The sequence below is a fragment of the Nothobranchius furzeri genome, chromosome 7, assembly GCF_043380555.1.
Source record: "Nothobranchius furzeri strain GRZ-AD chromosome 7, NfurGRZ-RIMD1, whole genome shotgun sequence".
NCBI classification, from domain to species: Eukaryota; Metazoa; Chordata; class Actinopteri; order Cyprinodontiformes; family Nothobranchiidae; genus Nothobranchius; species Nothobranchius furzeri.
The window spans coordinates 59,157,437-59,172,766 of NC_091747.1; the positions used below are offsets into that span (position 1 = coordinate 59,157,437).

Genomic DNA, 15,330 nt, shown 5'->3' on the forward strand with positions numbered 1-15,330 from the left:
GGGTAACCCTAACCCCGCCCTCGTGACCGGTGGAAGGCTGTGTTGACTTTGGCAGCCAGGAGAGAGCAGAGCACATCTCGGCTAGCAGAAGCTAACAGTTAGCAGCATCTCCACCACACGGCAGAACTCCTTCAGGCTTGTCTTATTTGTGGAGAGCGAACAGAGGCAGCTGTCAGCCAATCGGAGGTCAGATGTCCAAATATAATGAATAATCCTGCGGTTTTCTGCCCCTCAGTCCTCCGGCTAACTTCTGCTTCCTGAAACAGGAGCACCAGAGTTTATTTTCCACAACAAAGCCTCTCAAGGCATTAATTTATATTAGAGACCACAGGAAACATGTGGGGAAAAAACAAACGAGAGTCTTTTAAAACCACAGTTAGCATTTTGTGTAGGGATTCAACGATACCCATTTTTTTTTCAAACCGATGCGATACCGATACTTCTGAGTACTCGCCAATACCGATTGCAGATACAGATACTTCTACCACACACAAAAAAGCAATGATTTGGAATACAGATTTTCTTTTCCTCTCTGCTTTCAACAGGAAAAGACTGTGAGGTAGATAAAAAGTAAAATATCTGATAGGAATCATCACAAAACTAAAATATTAGGTGAACAGAAATTACAAGTTACAGTGACGCCATTTTCAAGCAACTGCATTGGTGTCGGTTAACTTTTACAGATACGGTACTGGTATCAGTATCGGTATTGGCACCAATATCCCCAATTGTGTGTTTAAAATAATATTCTTTAAAGGGATTGATTCTAGGATTTTTCCTGGAAAATATTAAAACTATTGACTATATTTCACAATAAAACACAAAGTGAGTTTGGAGTAGGTTAACCTTTCAGCCTTTATTTTAAAAAACATATAAAAGCTGAAGAAAGTTCCTCTTTTGTCCTTCCGCTAATTATAGTTTATGCCTTGTCAGTGAGGTTTTTCCTTTTTCTTTTTTAGTAACGCATTTCTAATTAGAAGACAGTTTCTGTTGATTTCTTTACTCCTTAATCTGCCACTTCCTGTTAGAAGAGGAGCACAGACACCACGAGTGGGATTATAATTGGCTTCTAAACCGCGGGGAGTCTGAATCTCCTCTGCAGAATGTGTGGTTTGAAGTTTGACAAAGAAGAAGCTGTGTTACATTTAAAAAACGTCCTACTGACCTCACTGTGCTCACACCCAAACCTCAGTTCAATAATGTTTCCTAGAACGAAACCTCTCCTCATCTGCCGCTGAGGAAACATTTTCTGTAAATATTTTTAGATACGGCCTCATTAAGGCCGCGGCGCCACACCAGGCGATTCACAGCCCGAGTGTGTGTGTGAGGGGTGAGTCAGTGTATCCGAGCCGTCTGCTTCACCGAGCTGCGTTCGCCACAGGCCAGAGCTTATAAAACAGCGTCATGATGAATGTGGTGGGAAGATGTGAACCCTGTATGTTTTCCTGGATCTCTGTTGGTGTCTTCCCGTTTGTTGTGTCACCTTCTGCCTTCTTGTTAAAGAGATTTTTCAGAGAGTTTATCAGTAGAAGTTGTGAACAGTCAGTATCTAACCTGCTGTAGATAGCATGGAGACGGGCAGGACCTAAGAGCTAACTAGGGCTTCAGCAGTACTGACATCAGGTATCTATATTCAAATATGTGTGTGTGTGTGTGTGTAGCTTTACTCCTTATTTCCACTGGAGCCGTCAGCAGCGCGAGTTGGACGCGTCTCAGGAGCAGCATGTCGCGGCCTTTACGCGCCGGTTCTATTTTCTACGCGCGACGCCTCTGAAATGGGTCAAGTTCAACATTTCTGGGGAAGGAAAGACAGGAAATCGGACGCGGAAATGGAGCGAAGCTTCTGAGATTTTCAGAATAAAGAAACGTACTGCCTTCCGGTTGCTTTACTTAAAAAAAAAAGTTACTAACTGCGGCCCCGTGAGAAGTTATCACCTAGCTAGCGGTCTCCTTTGTTTTTCAGGTCCGTATTGGCGATTATAAAACGGACAGAACATAAAACCTTTTGGAGCCATGTTGTAGTTTTCTCCTGCTTGTTGTTGTGTTTACTGACGAAGTCACTCGTGTGACTTTGTGCTCTGTCGGTGACAGCTGCTCCCCTGCTGCTTCGCGTCTCGTGGGAAGGGCCAAGCAGCAGCTTACGCGAGCAAGACGTGCTGCTGACGGCTCCCGTGGAAAGAAGGGGTTACTCTTATCTATCAAAGTTTTCAGATACTATGACACTGATATGGCTTCATGTCAGTGTGACGCTTGTATTACAGGAGACTTGATGTGTAATGTTATGGGATGGAGTACAGTCAGACAGGTGGTTGTCCACAGTAGCATTAGCATTATCTCTGGCCGACCAAGTCAAGAGGAAAAGTAAAAAGGAAGGTTTAAGATGAAAAGTTGATAAGAATTCTGAATACAAAGTCGGGGACTCCATAGCTCTTTATAGTACATTCACACACTGGAGGTGATGAGCTACATCGTAGCCACAGCTGTCCTGACCTTGAATTCTAGGATGTCCAAGGAAGGTCCCGCCTTTCTCGCCTCTGATTGGCTGGAAGGACTCTACTACGATTGGCTATTTTGTGGAAGAGGAAGCAGTTTTCCCTCGCTGCAGGTTTTTATGTTTACAGCCAGATGTTGAGGAGTTTTTTGAAGAAAATGTGAATTCATCGCTATAATAAACATCCTTTCCTGTTTAGCAACAAACCAGATTCAGTTTCTTTCATAAAAGAACCAGAAAAACATCAAATGTGAGCTTGTAATAATTCTTGTAGCATTTTATCACACTGTAGACTGACTTTATATTTGTTGGCTCTATTGGGGTTATCGTATTACTTCTTTATTAGGCTGTCCTGCTTTAATAGGTTACGGCTGTTTACAAGTTAGAGCACATCTCCCATCATCAGATTAAATGTATATCATTTAATCAAAGATTAAGTTACAGCTGATTATGATTTAGACCTATTTTTCACCAGTTTTCATTATTCTAAAGAAACCGACCTGATGCACACAGCTGGGCAGAATAGGGCAGTTTTATTAAATGTCACACCCAGGTAAGGCACATGTGTTTATCCTGTGTACTCTAGTGCTTCAGAGCCAAGAGATATAAAGTTAGTCCAACAGTTTGGTGAAGGCAACAAGATTTAAAATTCACATTTTCCATTTTTCAGTTTTTTATGAACATAAATCATAAAATATTTTGCAAACCAGGACAGAATGTTTATTATAGCGCTAAGTTCACATTTTCTTTACTAAACTCCCCAAAACAGCTTTCTGCTGGTGGCAGAAGGACACAGTCAGCACTTAGGGAGGACAGCCAGTTTGCTGTTAAATGAAATAGCCAATCGTAGTAGAGCCTTTCTAGCCAATCGGAGAAGAGAAAGGCGGGATCTTCCTTGGACATCCTAGAACTCCAAATGACGTGTCCTGGAGCACACTAGAGGTGAGGCTGTAGTGCTCAGGAGCCACCGGTACCTCCGACCACCTGCAGGGGTGAAGCTAATGACACGGTCCTCAAGGTTCCACCTGCTGACCCTCCTCAGCAAGCAGATCTCTCATCCTTGGTTCTTTTTATCACAGAGGATTTTAGCTTTGTCCCAGAATAAGTCCAATAATGACTTTACCCTAATAACCTAATACAAATATATCAAAAGCAGAGCGAGGATACAGAGACTCAGGCCTGGACCCTTCAAAGTGCCACCATAGTGAAGATGAGTCAAAAACACCCCTAACTTCTGTGTTTGTCTGCATTTATCGTCTAAGCTCCTCCCACTCAGTGGACAGTCACAGGGCACAGCCCTAGTTGTTTTTTTTAGCTATGTGCGAGACCGACTGAAGGTCGGGTCCTGTTCTAGCTGGGTAACAGCTCATGTTTTAATCGTGTTTATGACTAATGAACGAAGGCCAGGGGATGCGACACAGGTCAGCACTCTACAACGACACGAATTACCCAACAACACAAAGGCTGAATCAGAGGGAGCCTCGGTTCTGATTACAGGGTGACCCCCTGAGACCCGTAGCCCAGGAAAAAGTTCTGTACTGTTTACATAAAAAGTCGGGAACTCTTTCTGGAAGTCAAACCACTGATTCCAGAGGAAATTCAAATTTTAAATTAAAAAGTCTTTTTTATGTGTTGCTAGAGGAAACGAGCCCTGCTGTCCCGATCTGACGAGTTTTTCTGTTCATATTAATATTGTTTCTGAGGGTTATAGGTGTGCTTTTACTTTGAAATTAGGTCAAAAGAACTTCCTTTACCCCTTCATAATTAAATTCTCAAATGTAATAATCCTTTAAAATATCTGAAGCTTAAAAAACATTTGAGTTGTTTTCTTGCTAAAACTCAAAATTTAGTTGTCTAAGATGACAGAAATACACTTTGTTTTTCGAAGTTGTTCTCTGTTTCTCTGAACAGAGGCTGTTCGGGAAGGATATTTACACGTTTAACACGGAGACTCACTTCAGAGCGCTCTGTCACACTGGATTTTTCTCTGGGTTTCTTGATCAGTTTCTCATGCTGCCTTGTGATTCTTTATGTGAATGAAAGTCACATGAGCAGAGAGAAGAGCTGCAGCTGTAGACGGAAGAGATTAACGCCGCTTGTTTTGTGTTTGATGAGATTTTAGTGGAGTTTCGGTGCCAGATTTACGGCTTTGAACACTAATCAATACAAAAAAAAGGTTAATATTTACTTCACTCATTCCCACTTTCTTCTACAACCTTTCAGCACCTTTTCCTCTGTTTGTCCTCACAGGAGATAAAGAAGGAAGGGAAGAGAGATGGAGGACAGGCGAGCATGCTCAGGTCTGAACTTTCCAACGGCAGGGCCAGTCCCGTGTTGGACCAGAGCGCCCGACCCAGCAAGAAAGGTACTGATCTCTGTAGCCTTTAAGTCCTTGGGCTTGCTTTGATCCTATTAGTGTGAAGAAGGATTTGGGTCAGGTGTTCGGGTCAGCGTGTCACCAATACGGTTCTGACTTGATTGATTACGCTTCTGCACCTTCTCAGTGGCCTAGTGGTAGAGTGTCCCCCTGGGACTGGGAGATCGGGGTTCAAATCCGGTTGGGTCACACCAAAGACTTTTAAAATGGGGGGGTTAAACCACCAAATAGTTCCTGAGTGCAGCTGCAGCTCCCCGCTCCCCACAGGGATAAGTCAGATGCGGAGATGAATTTCACATGTGATGACTAATGGGACTTTAACCATAATTAAATAGTTTTGATTAAAGTCTTTGGAAATAAAGTCAAACTACAACAATGTTCAGAAAATAGAGATGAAATAACCACACTCTATAAAACATTAATAATATTATATATATTAAACACACAGAGAGAAGCGCAAAGTATTATATAACATGTATAATCTTATGGCCGGTGCAAAACGAAGAAAGGAAGTGAAGCAGCTAGGAGATATGCAATCTGCACTCAGAAAGACCAAACGGCTGCAGAAAACTAAGAGAAACAAATCTTAACGGTAATTATTAGAAAGCTAAACTTTAAACAGAAATACAAAAAAGCAGCAAGAATCTCAAAAGGTCAACAGAATAATAAATTGGTCACAAAGGAATGTAAAGTGATCATGAAGAAATTAAATTAGGCTAAAAAAGATACACTCATGTTTTTCAAAACAGCAAAACACAAAATCAGCCTGAAGAAAAGGATCGTTTGTGTAGAAAAGCTGCAAAGACCCACCAATGATCTGGTAACACGCACACACACACACACACACACACACACACACACACACACACACACACACACACACACACACACACACACACACACACACACACACACACACACACACACACACACACACACACACACACAAAATGCTCTGAAAGTCACAGAGCATATGCATAGAGATGCACTAGAGTGACACCTTGTGGACAAAAGCGAATCTGCAGGCTTAACGTTAAAATCCTGCTGATGTGAATCTACAAAAGCCTCATTAGGTTAAAACACCACTGCAAGGACAGTGGGGAGGGATTTACAGCCAGTTATGTCTAGGCTGCTCTCTGACAGAGGTCAAAGGTCACTATATCATTCATAAGGGGATTTTAAGACCTGTTGCTTTTGCTCTAAAGTCAGGATTATGGGGATTAATGTCACATTAGAGAAGCTTAAATAATGTTTACATGTAAACGCTGCTTTGTGTGTGTGTGTGTGTGTGTGTGTGTGTGTGTGTGTGTGTGTGTGTGTGTTGTAGGAGAGCAAATCCGCAAACGCAGATGTAAGGCTGCGTTCAGCTACATGCCTCAGCATGAAGATGAGCTGGAGCTGAAAGTTGGAGACGTCATTGAGGTCATCACAGAGGTGAGAGTCTCCTTTGGAAAGAAATTAACAAAGTTTTATCCCTAAAATATCTTCATGGTGTTTTTAGACCCTATTTCTATTATAAAAACAAAAATCAGTGTAGGACTTCAGTAGACAAAAATGGTCATCAAATAAATAATTAAATCATTTAGAAATAGAAATTTAAATTGGAACATATTTTCATGGAAGTATTTGAAGAATAAAAGAAAAAAATATTTAAAAGGGAAAAATGTACTTTTTTTGTGGCAAATGTGAGCTTTTTTTTTGTATTGCCTATGGCAAAAAATTCAAACAAACAAACAAATGAACACATGAATAAATAAATAAATGAATAAATGAGTAGAAAGCAGGTCATTGGCTGCGCAGTGGTTAGAGCTGTTGCCTTGCAGCAAGAAGGTCCTGGGTTCACTTCCCGGCCTGGGATCGTTCTGCATGGAGTCTGCATGTTCTCCCTGTGCATGCGTGGGTTCTCTCCGGGTTCTCCGGCTTCCTCCCACAGTCCAAAAACATGACTGTTAGGCTGATTGGTCTGTCCAAATTGTCCTTAGGTGTGTGTGTGTGTGTGTGTGTGTGTGTGTGTGTGTGTGTGTGTGTGTGCATGATTGTTTGTCCTGTGTGTCTCTGTGTTGCCCTGCGATGGACTGGCTCTCTGTCCAGGGTGTACCCCGCCTGATTGCTCGTTGACCGCTAGAGATAGGCACCAGCCCCCCCACGACCCTACGTGGACAAAGCGGGTTCAGACAAAGGATGGATGGATGGATGGAAGCAGGTCATTTTTCCTCTTTATTTTTCTCTGCATGCTCTTTGGTACTGATGTGCTCTGTGTGTGTCCAGGTAGAGGAGGGCTGGTGGGAAGGATTTCTCAACGGGAAAGTCGGAATGTTTCCCTCCAATTTTACCAAAGAGGTCCTGACTGAGTCAGAAACGCCCTCTTTGGACACGCCCACCTCACAGGAGGAGCATGGAAACAGCCACACCAGTGAGTCTCCGAAAGATAATCAAACTAGCTTTAAAGCAACACAGTTTTAAAACATCAATAAAAAATCTCTCTGTGTGTGTGTGTGTGTGTGTGTGTGTGTGTGTGTGTGTGTGTGTGTGTGTGTGTGTGCGTGTGCGTGCGCATGTGTGTGTGTGTGTGTGTGTGTGTGTGTGTGTGTGTGTGTGTGTGTGTGTGTGTGCGTGTGCGTGCGCATGTGTGTGTGTGTGTGTGTGTGTGTGTGTGTGTGTAGGCAAGGACAGCCCCGGCAGTGAAAGTGACGGAACAGACAGTCGGTCAGAAACAGGGTCAGAAATCCAGCCCAAAAAGGTAAAAAATCCCATTCTCCTTCTTTATGAATGAATCTCGTTTCAAAATGTATTTATTATTTTATTCTGATCAAATGGATTGCAGCAATTTTAATAATTGATCAAATGTAGCATTACTTGACTGGTCTAAACTATTTTCATGGCTATTTTAAAGCCTGTTACTGGTTTAAACTGGTATCTGGGGTACTGGAATTACATAAAAACAAAAAAGTTGTACTAACTAAAGTTAGAATTTTTGTGAAACGTCACTTCTCCTTTATGGTTCTGGTTTCTGCTCAACCACATCAGGCACTGGTTGTGACATTTGGCTCATTTCTGGGAGAACCCCTGAATAATTTTCACCAAAACAAATTTTTTCTCTGCTTTCTTGAGTCATGCACGCCCCTCTCACTCGCTTTTAGAGAGGTGTTTCCAATGCAAGATTTGGAAATCTGAAGCAGTCCTGACTGAATTTTGTGGTGATTTAACTCTGTTATTAGCTTTTCCGGAAGGTTTCAGCAGCACTATGTGCAAAAAATCAACTCAAGTTTGATATCTCGACTTCCAGAGCTGCCAACCATAGATGCATTTAAAGGGGCGTTATGGAAGTTTGACAGCCAGAACATGTATAGAAATAATAAATGTCTTCTTCATACATTCTCCTGCAATGCCCTGGTCCTGTAGAATGAGCCCTGGCATTTTTACTGTGATTGCCTGTTTTTCTGTAAAATCACAGAAAAAGAGAGATGCTCGGGTCGAGCAGGCTGCTTCATGCGCGTCCACGCTCAGGCATCGCCCGTAGCGTTTGCTATCCGTAGCTTTAGCAGCAGAGAGAGAGGCAGTGCCCAGTGGCGGGTGGTCTTCTATATTTATTTATGGTAACGATAGACTCATTTAGATTTGATTAATGGCTAACAGTTTGATTTTAGGTGAAATCTGAATTCTTTCATTTGTTCTTCTTTTGGAAAACAGGCATTTTAATGAGTTTCCCACTGCCACCAAATCCATGGACAGTGAAAATAGCAATTATTTAATTTATTTATTAAGTTACGTTTTTCAGGAGGATAAACTGCTTAAGATGTAACATCTCGTTTTCGAGCAGAACCTCCTGCAATATATGCAAAACAAGAAATTAGATGGCAGAGTTAATAGATCATCATAAATTATACCAAAAAAAATCTTTAGAAGTTGAAAAAAATCCTTACAAATGTGACTAATTTGCTTTGGAGACTCATTATTTTAACATTAAATGTCTTCTTTATACTATCTTTCAGGTCCAAGGCTTTGGGTTTGGAAACATCTTCAAAGATCAGCCCATCAAGCTGAGACCTTGCTCCGTGGATATGGACACTCAGGGGGACAAGGTGAGTCACTCACATGTCTTCCTGTTCCTTCAGAGGACATCCTGTTGACTCATCATCACTTCCTGTAACCAAAACTGAACTCATCACCACAAAATGATAAACAAATCACTCCATGGGAGGTGATTTTTATCTCCAACAGGTGGCGACAAATTGTAGCTTGCATATTTATTAGGTTTAGCTCCTCCCCTTCCTCTGTTTCAGTTTTGCTGCACAGGAAAGGGTTTTATGTGCACACACACACACACACACACACACACACACACACACACACACACACACACACACACACACACACACACACACACACACACACACACACACACACACACGCGCGTCCTGCAGGGATTTGACAAGCAAAGCAGAAGTGGGAGCTCTGCGGAGCAGACGGAGGGTGAGAGGAGGGGCGGTGATACAGCTTTTTGCTCACGTCTACACATTTAAATGTTCTCCTGCCGCCTGAGCTTTCAGCGGACCAGAGACGACGGTAGGCTCGGGCTTTTTCTGCCTCTTCTTTCACCTTAATTCCTCTTGCTTTTCACCACCTGTTTTCATTTATTTCTCATTTGTCCTTTACTTTTGCTCTTAGTTTGAATGAAATCAGTCCAGAAAGGAACAAGAGATTATTTAACTCTGTTTCCTGAGTGAGACGTTGATTTGGACCAACAGAAACACATTTAAGCAACTTTCCCTTCCTTTTAACAAAGTTCATGTGGAGGAAACACAAATAAAAGTGTGTTGGCTCAAAAACAGGTTCATGGACATGGAATTAAAGCGTTGCTTATTTAAACTGCATGCACAGAAATGCAGGTGGGTGGTTTTATGATACTAAAAATAAGAGTCAGAACTCAAAAACAGCTCAACAACTAAGTAATTTTACTTGATTCTGCCAACTATTAAAGGGTCAGCACACTACAACAAAAGGAAAATTGTAAATGAACATAATGTGGCCCTTTGTTTTTCTTAACTTTGCCCATTTCTGTGGCTGAAACCTCCCCCTGGGTGTTACAAAAAAAAAAACTAAAAGCTCATTTTTATTCTAAACAAGCCTGAAAAACAAAAAAATTCTATGAGAAACAACCACAAATGCACAACTTCTCTATGAGAAATCAGACATATCTTCACAAAGACAAACAATAAAACTTATAATGCTGATTAAAACCAGCAGCAACGCTTTCTGGTCACAGATGTGTGTGTGTGTGTGTGTGTGTGTGTGTGTGTGTGTGTGTGTGTGTGTGTGTAGGATGTTTGTGCGCCTGTCCTGCTGAGTGGGAGGCTGATGTGTGTCTTTATGGTCAGACGAGTCTTTCTGCTCCCTAATGAGGTGACGGGGGAGCGTCTCCGTCCGGCTGAGTCACTCCCAGCCACGTTGACGCTGTGGAGGGTCAGCTGCTCCACACTGAAGCTTTAGTTAAAGTTTGGCGCATCATTTTATACGGTTATGGTTAAAGTAAGCTGTTATATTTATTTATTTCTCTCAAGAAGGTTTTCAGAGGCACAAAGGGAAGATTTTGCTTCATCAAAAGCCTAACTAGCTAAAAATAAAAGTTATGAAATTGAGGAATTTTTTAAAACTTTTTTTGTTCAATTTAAAATATGTTTGTTTATTTATTTAGCAGACGCTTTTATCCAAAGCGACTTACAATTTATAACCTATAGGGCATGTTGTGATCTGTGTGGGAAACCGGAGTACCCGGAGGAAACCCACGCATGCATGGGGAGAACACGCAACTCCACGCAGAAAGGCCACAGCCGAGTTTCGAACCTGCGACCTTCGTGCTGCGAGGCAACAGTGCCAACAACTGTGCCACCATGCAGCCCATAACATACAATCATGTATTTTCTAAAGATCTCAATGTGTTAGCACTTGGGTTGAATGACTCTCAGCTACTAAAATTTAACTCAATATCTGTGAAAATCTACTTTTTAAACTCCACTATCTCTGGTGATCTTCATCTCTCCGTTAATTAGTTGTATGTTTAAATAAAACCTTGTAGTCAGAGTTGTCAGGTTTTAGCACGCGTCACCATTGATCTTCCAAGATGATTAAACCCGTGGAGATGTTGGGGAACCCAGTTCTTTATATACGCATCATCTTGTGTGACCTACATTCAAAGCTTTGGACTACTTCTGTTTTGTGGGGACGACCATCACAGAAGACCCTAAGTCAAAGTTAAAATATCGTCACTCGTCCTTCCCGCAGCAGCTGAACAAACGCCGCCTGCTTTGAGCTGCATCCTACTGTCTGCATTGCTGTTGCGTCCTCCATCACACTGCCCTGCTGCCAGCGCCAAGGACAAGCGCATCACCTATTGCAGCATATCGTTTCCCCTAGCAGATCAGGTGTTTGGTGCAAGCCGTTATCATTCCAGGATCTGTACACTTCCAGGAGATCAAGGTGACCCGTCCTACCCTCTTAAACAGCTTTGAACTCTTTAGCAGGGTGTTGTGAATCGTTCAGTCTAAAAACAGTAAAAACAGCTTGAAAACAACATTTCCGGATGTGAGTTGAGAGTATCGTTAAAGATTCAGCAGCCGCATCTCAGAGGAATGAAGTTTTTGCCAATCCTAGTTGTCTATAATGGAATAATGTTCTTCCACAACAAAGGAAGATTTTCCACAACTTTCTTTTCTTTCTCTTGTATCTCCTGTAAAAGTTGACTCTTGAGGAGAGAAGTGAGACCCTGAACTTTTTTGGTGTTCCAGCAACACACTGCAGGTTCTTCCTGTCACTGACGCTGCAGTTGCCATACCAGGGAGTGATGCATCTGGTCAGGATGCTTTCAGTAGTGTTAACTAGTGTTTAGGTGGGAATGGTAGAGGGAATGTTTCAGTCTCCGGAGGGAATTCCTCCTCTGCTGAGCTCAGTGTAGCCACATGTTCCCCAGTGTGAGGGATTTAATGGGTTACAAACATTTGTTATAGCACCCACCTCCCTCTGCAAGCGTGAGCCCCAACCGCAAGATCCAATATGGCTGCCTCAATCTTGCAATAAACATGAGAATACTTCTTTTGGAGCAAAGAACTGAGATGTAATGAGATACAAACTGGCATATGGGCATGCTGGTAAAGGTTCTTAGTCATCCAGGTCATGGTAATCCAAAAGGGTTCAAATGAAGGTAATTCAATTCAATTCAATTCAAAGATACTTTATTAATCCCAGAGGGGTGGCATCATCACTGGATACAGATTCATTTATCAATGCCCTTCGCCACTTTATCGCCAGACGAGGTCAAGTGAAAGAACTAAGATCTTACAACGGCACCAGTTTTGTTGGTGCCTATCGTGAGCTAAAGGAAATGATACAAGGATGGAATCAGTCGTATACACAATACGCTTCTCAAAAAGAACATAAAATGGATTTTTCATCCACCAACTGGTTCTCATCATGGCGGCGTATGAGAGAGACTCATGCGATCTGTAAGAAGAGTTCTCAAGTCCGTCTTAAACTTACAAAAGCTTGATGAAGAGAGTCTCAGGACAGTTCTCTGTGAAGCAGAAGCTGTTTTAAACCATCGACCCATTACAAAAGCTTCTACGGATCCGAATGACCTTGAAACATTGACCCCTAACCATCAGCTACTTCTGAAAACGATACCATCACTTCCACCAGGATGCTTTCACAAGGAAGACCTGTATTTACGTCGAAGATGGAAACAAGTCTAGTATATGGCAGATCTATTCTGGAAGCGATGGATCAAAGAGTAACTGCCACAACTACAACAAAGACAGAAGTGGTTCAACCCACAACGGAACTTGGGGGGGGGGGGGGGGGGGGGCATGGTCTCCTACCTCTTATCTGTCAGTTGAACGTCCAACTAGCCAGTGAGCAGTTGTCATGAAAACTTTTCTGTTGGCCGTCGTTATCGTTGTTACTTTAAACCTTTTACTATAACAGAAGCCAATTCATTTATCCCAACCTATGTATTTTAACCACAAATAAAAAATAAGACGATTCAGAATGGTTTATTGGAAGACGCGTCACAGCCTGGCCCACTCGCCCACAGCGGCGTTTTCAATGGAAAGAAGCTGCTACAGTTGGTATTATCAACACATTAGCACCGGTGTATGTGAATCAATAGAATCAAGGACTATCCTGTACACTGATTATTTTTATAGAGGTGACTTTAATACTCTTCCTATTTTTGTTGCTTCTTATTTCTTTGTCCTGTTTTCCAACTTGGAAAGCAGAAAACATCTGAGGATAAAAGGAAGCACCAGTTGGTCCGGAAAGAGCATCATTTAGAAACTGATTCTCGTCTCGTTTGATCAGTCAAGGGTTTCAGAATAAAACGTCTACTTTCACACGATGTTCATGTAACTAAGGATTAAGAAAGCATTAAATAAACACATCAAAGCTTTTTGGCATACAAAATAAACCGTTAAAGGTCTTTGCCAAAAAACTAGGGAAATATTTACAAGCTTAGTCTAATTTCACACAATATTTAATGGAAGACAATGTTTGAAAATGTCTTTATGTGCAATTTGTGTTAAATGATGGCTAAGTGAATGCTTGTGGCTGGCGTTGCCTTTTTGTAAATAAGAACCAGAGATTTAATTGTGCCTTGGTGGGTTTTCAGATATTTTGAACCCAAACAATGATGGTCTTTCACTAGTGAAACTTTAATGGTTAACCCTCTGAGTCCTTCCTAGTGTCACCAGTGGCCTTCAGACGTCAGTTTGAGCCCTCGCCCAGGGGCATGTGATAGCTGGTCGTGCTAACACTCCTCAGCAGCGATGCCTCCAAGCTCGCGTCTCCACACGGGTCTCATTAGGGAGGGAGAAGGGAAACGGGGGAGGAAGTGTTGAAGGGAGAACAGAACAGACCCTGTGTGTGTGTGTGTGTGTGTGTGTGTGTGTGTGTGTGTGTGTGTGTGTGTGTGTGTGTGTGTGTGTGTGTGTGTGTGTGTGTGTGTGTGTGTGTGTGTGTGTGTGTGTGTGTGTGTGTGTGTGTGTGTGTGTGTGTGTGTGTGTGTGTGTGTGTGTGCGTGCGTGCGTGCGCGTGTGTCATTAAAGAGATCGTTGTGTCGCGGTTGGAGAGGATCATTGGTTGGTGTTTGTGGAACCAGATTGGCTCTTCCACAGGAAAACACACACACACACATACACATACACATACACATACACATACACATACACTCACACGATCAGCTGACTGGTTCTAGAACTAAATCCGTCTCTGGGATAAATAAAACCATTCATAAGAGAGAAGTGGAGCTTTTCTGTATCTATTTATTTTAATAAAGATGTGAGCTGAGGTGGAGGTTTGCTTTTGGTGGGACGTGTCTGCCTGCAGGGGAACACAGAAACCAACATATTTAAAATCTGGAAACCTGGTGGAAAATAGCAGCAAATGTAGAAGACTCGCTTACTTCTGCTTTTTTTTTTAAATGTAAAAATGCTCCTGGCTAGATGGAAATGTCAACATCACAAATATTAATGTAACACTGGATGCGCTTTTATGTCTTTTGGAGACATTGATTAGAAAATAGTCCACAAAAGGGCATCACTTTGGAAATAATGTAATGAAAAATTACATATTAGAGCTGTTTGAGATGGAAAGATTAAAGCTCTAGCGTAAAGTTTTAAAAACTATCTAGTGTTCCTTTAAACGGTTAATTTCTTCAGCATTTAGTACCAATTAACCAAACATGAATAAGCTAAAAGGATTTAGTCATTTGAGCTTCAAAATTTGATAAAACAAAATTTATCAAAACACAAACGAAGCTCTATTCTGTTCACGAAATCATAAAATCTTTTTTATAACACAGAAAAGTTTTTTTTAACCTTGCTGACAGTTTCGTTTGCCGACTGCAAAACTTCCTCAGAGTTCATCAGACGCAAAACTTCATCAGACGCTGATGGTGGCGTCACTTCCTACTCACTTCCTACTCCGTTTATCCGTGGAGTAGGAAGTGACCCCACCATCAGCGTCAGCTCTGAGGAAGTTTTGCAGTCGGCAAACGAAACTGCCAGCAAGGTAAAAAAAAACTTTTCTGTGTTATAAAAAGAACTAAAAAGGAATTATAAACTAGACACAGCAAGAACATACCAAAGATGATAAAATCTTGTTACAATAAAAGTTTAGAAATCGGTCATCATATGGTGAAAGGTGTCTTCCCAGTTTCTCTGTTTGGCAAAAAAATAATCAAAATTTTCAGCAAAACCAACTGATATTGGTGCATGGACGTAATTTTCACTTAAGAAGTGGGGGGGACACGGGGGTGTGGGGTGTGTGTGTGTGTGTGTGTGGGGGGGGGGGGATCTTTACAGTATGCTCTAATGGGAAACAAGCTTTTCCGCTTGGTCCTAGAGCTCAACCAGTGTCAATTTAATATAGTGTAATATTGTTTTTGGATGGTAAAATGTGCAGGAGTCAAAAC

General features: G+C 41.9%; 1 protein-coding gene across 4 annotated transcripts in view; it reads left to right on the forward strand.

Annotated features, from left to right (window-relative positions):
- Window positions 1-15,330, forward strand: part of sh3kbp1 (SH3-domain kinase binding protein 1) — a 49,542-nt gene that overhangs the window by 23,856 nt on the left and 10,356 nt on the right. For 3 of the 4 annotated variants that reach the window (XM_070553256.1, XM_054751036.2, XM_070553257.1), the window contains exons 3-7: window positions 4,742-4,856; window positions 6,196-6,302; window positions 7,137-7,281; window positions 7,532-7,608; window positions 8,861-8,950. In XM_070553256.1, coding sequence (XP_070409357.1) covers window positions 4,742-4,856; window positions 6,196-6,302; window positions 7,137-7,281; window positions 7,532-7,608; window positions 8,861-8,950 — 534 coding nt within the window. Of the gene's footprint in view, window positions 1-4,741; window positions 4,857-6,195; window positions 6,303-6,959; window positions 7,072-7,136; window positions 7,282-7,531; window positions 7,609-8,860; window positions 8,951-15,330 lie in introns of those variants that run through there. The other variant, XM_070553258.1, reaches the window with a different exon arrangement.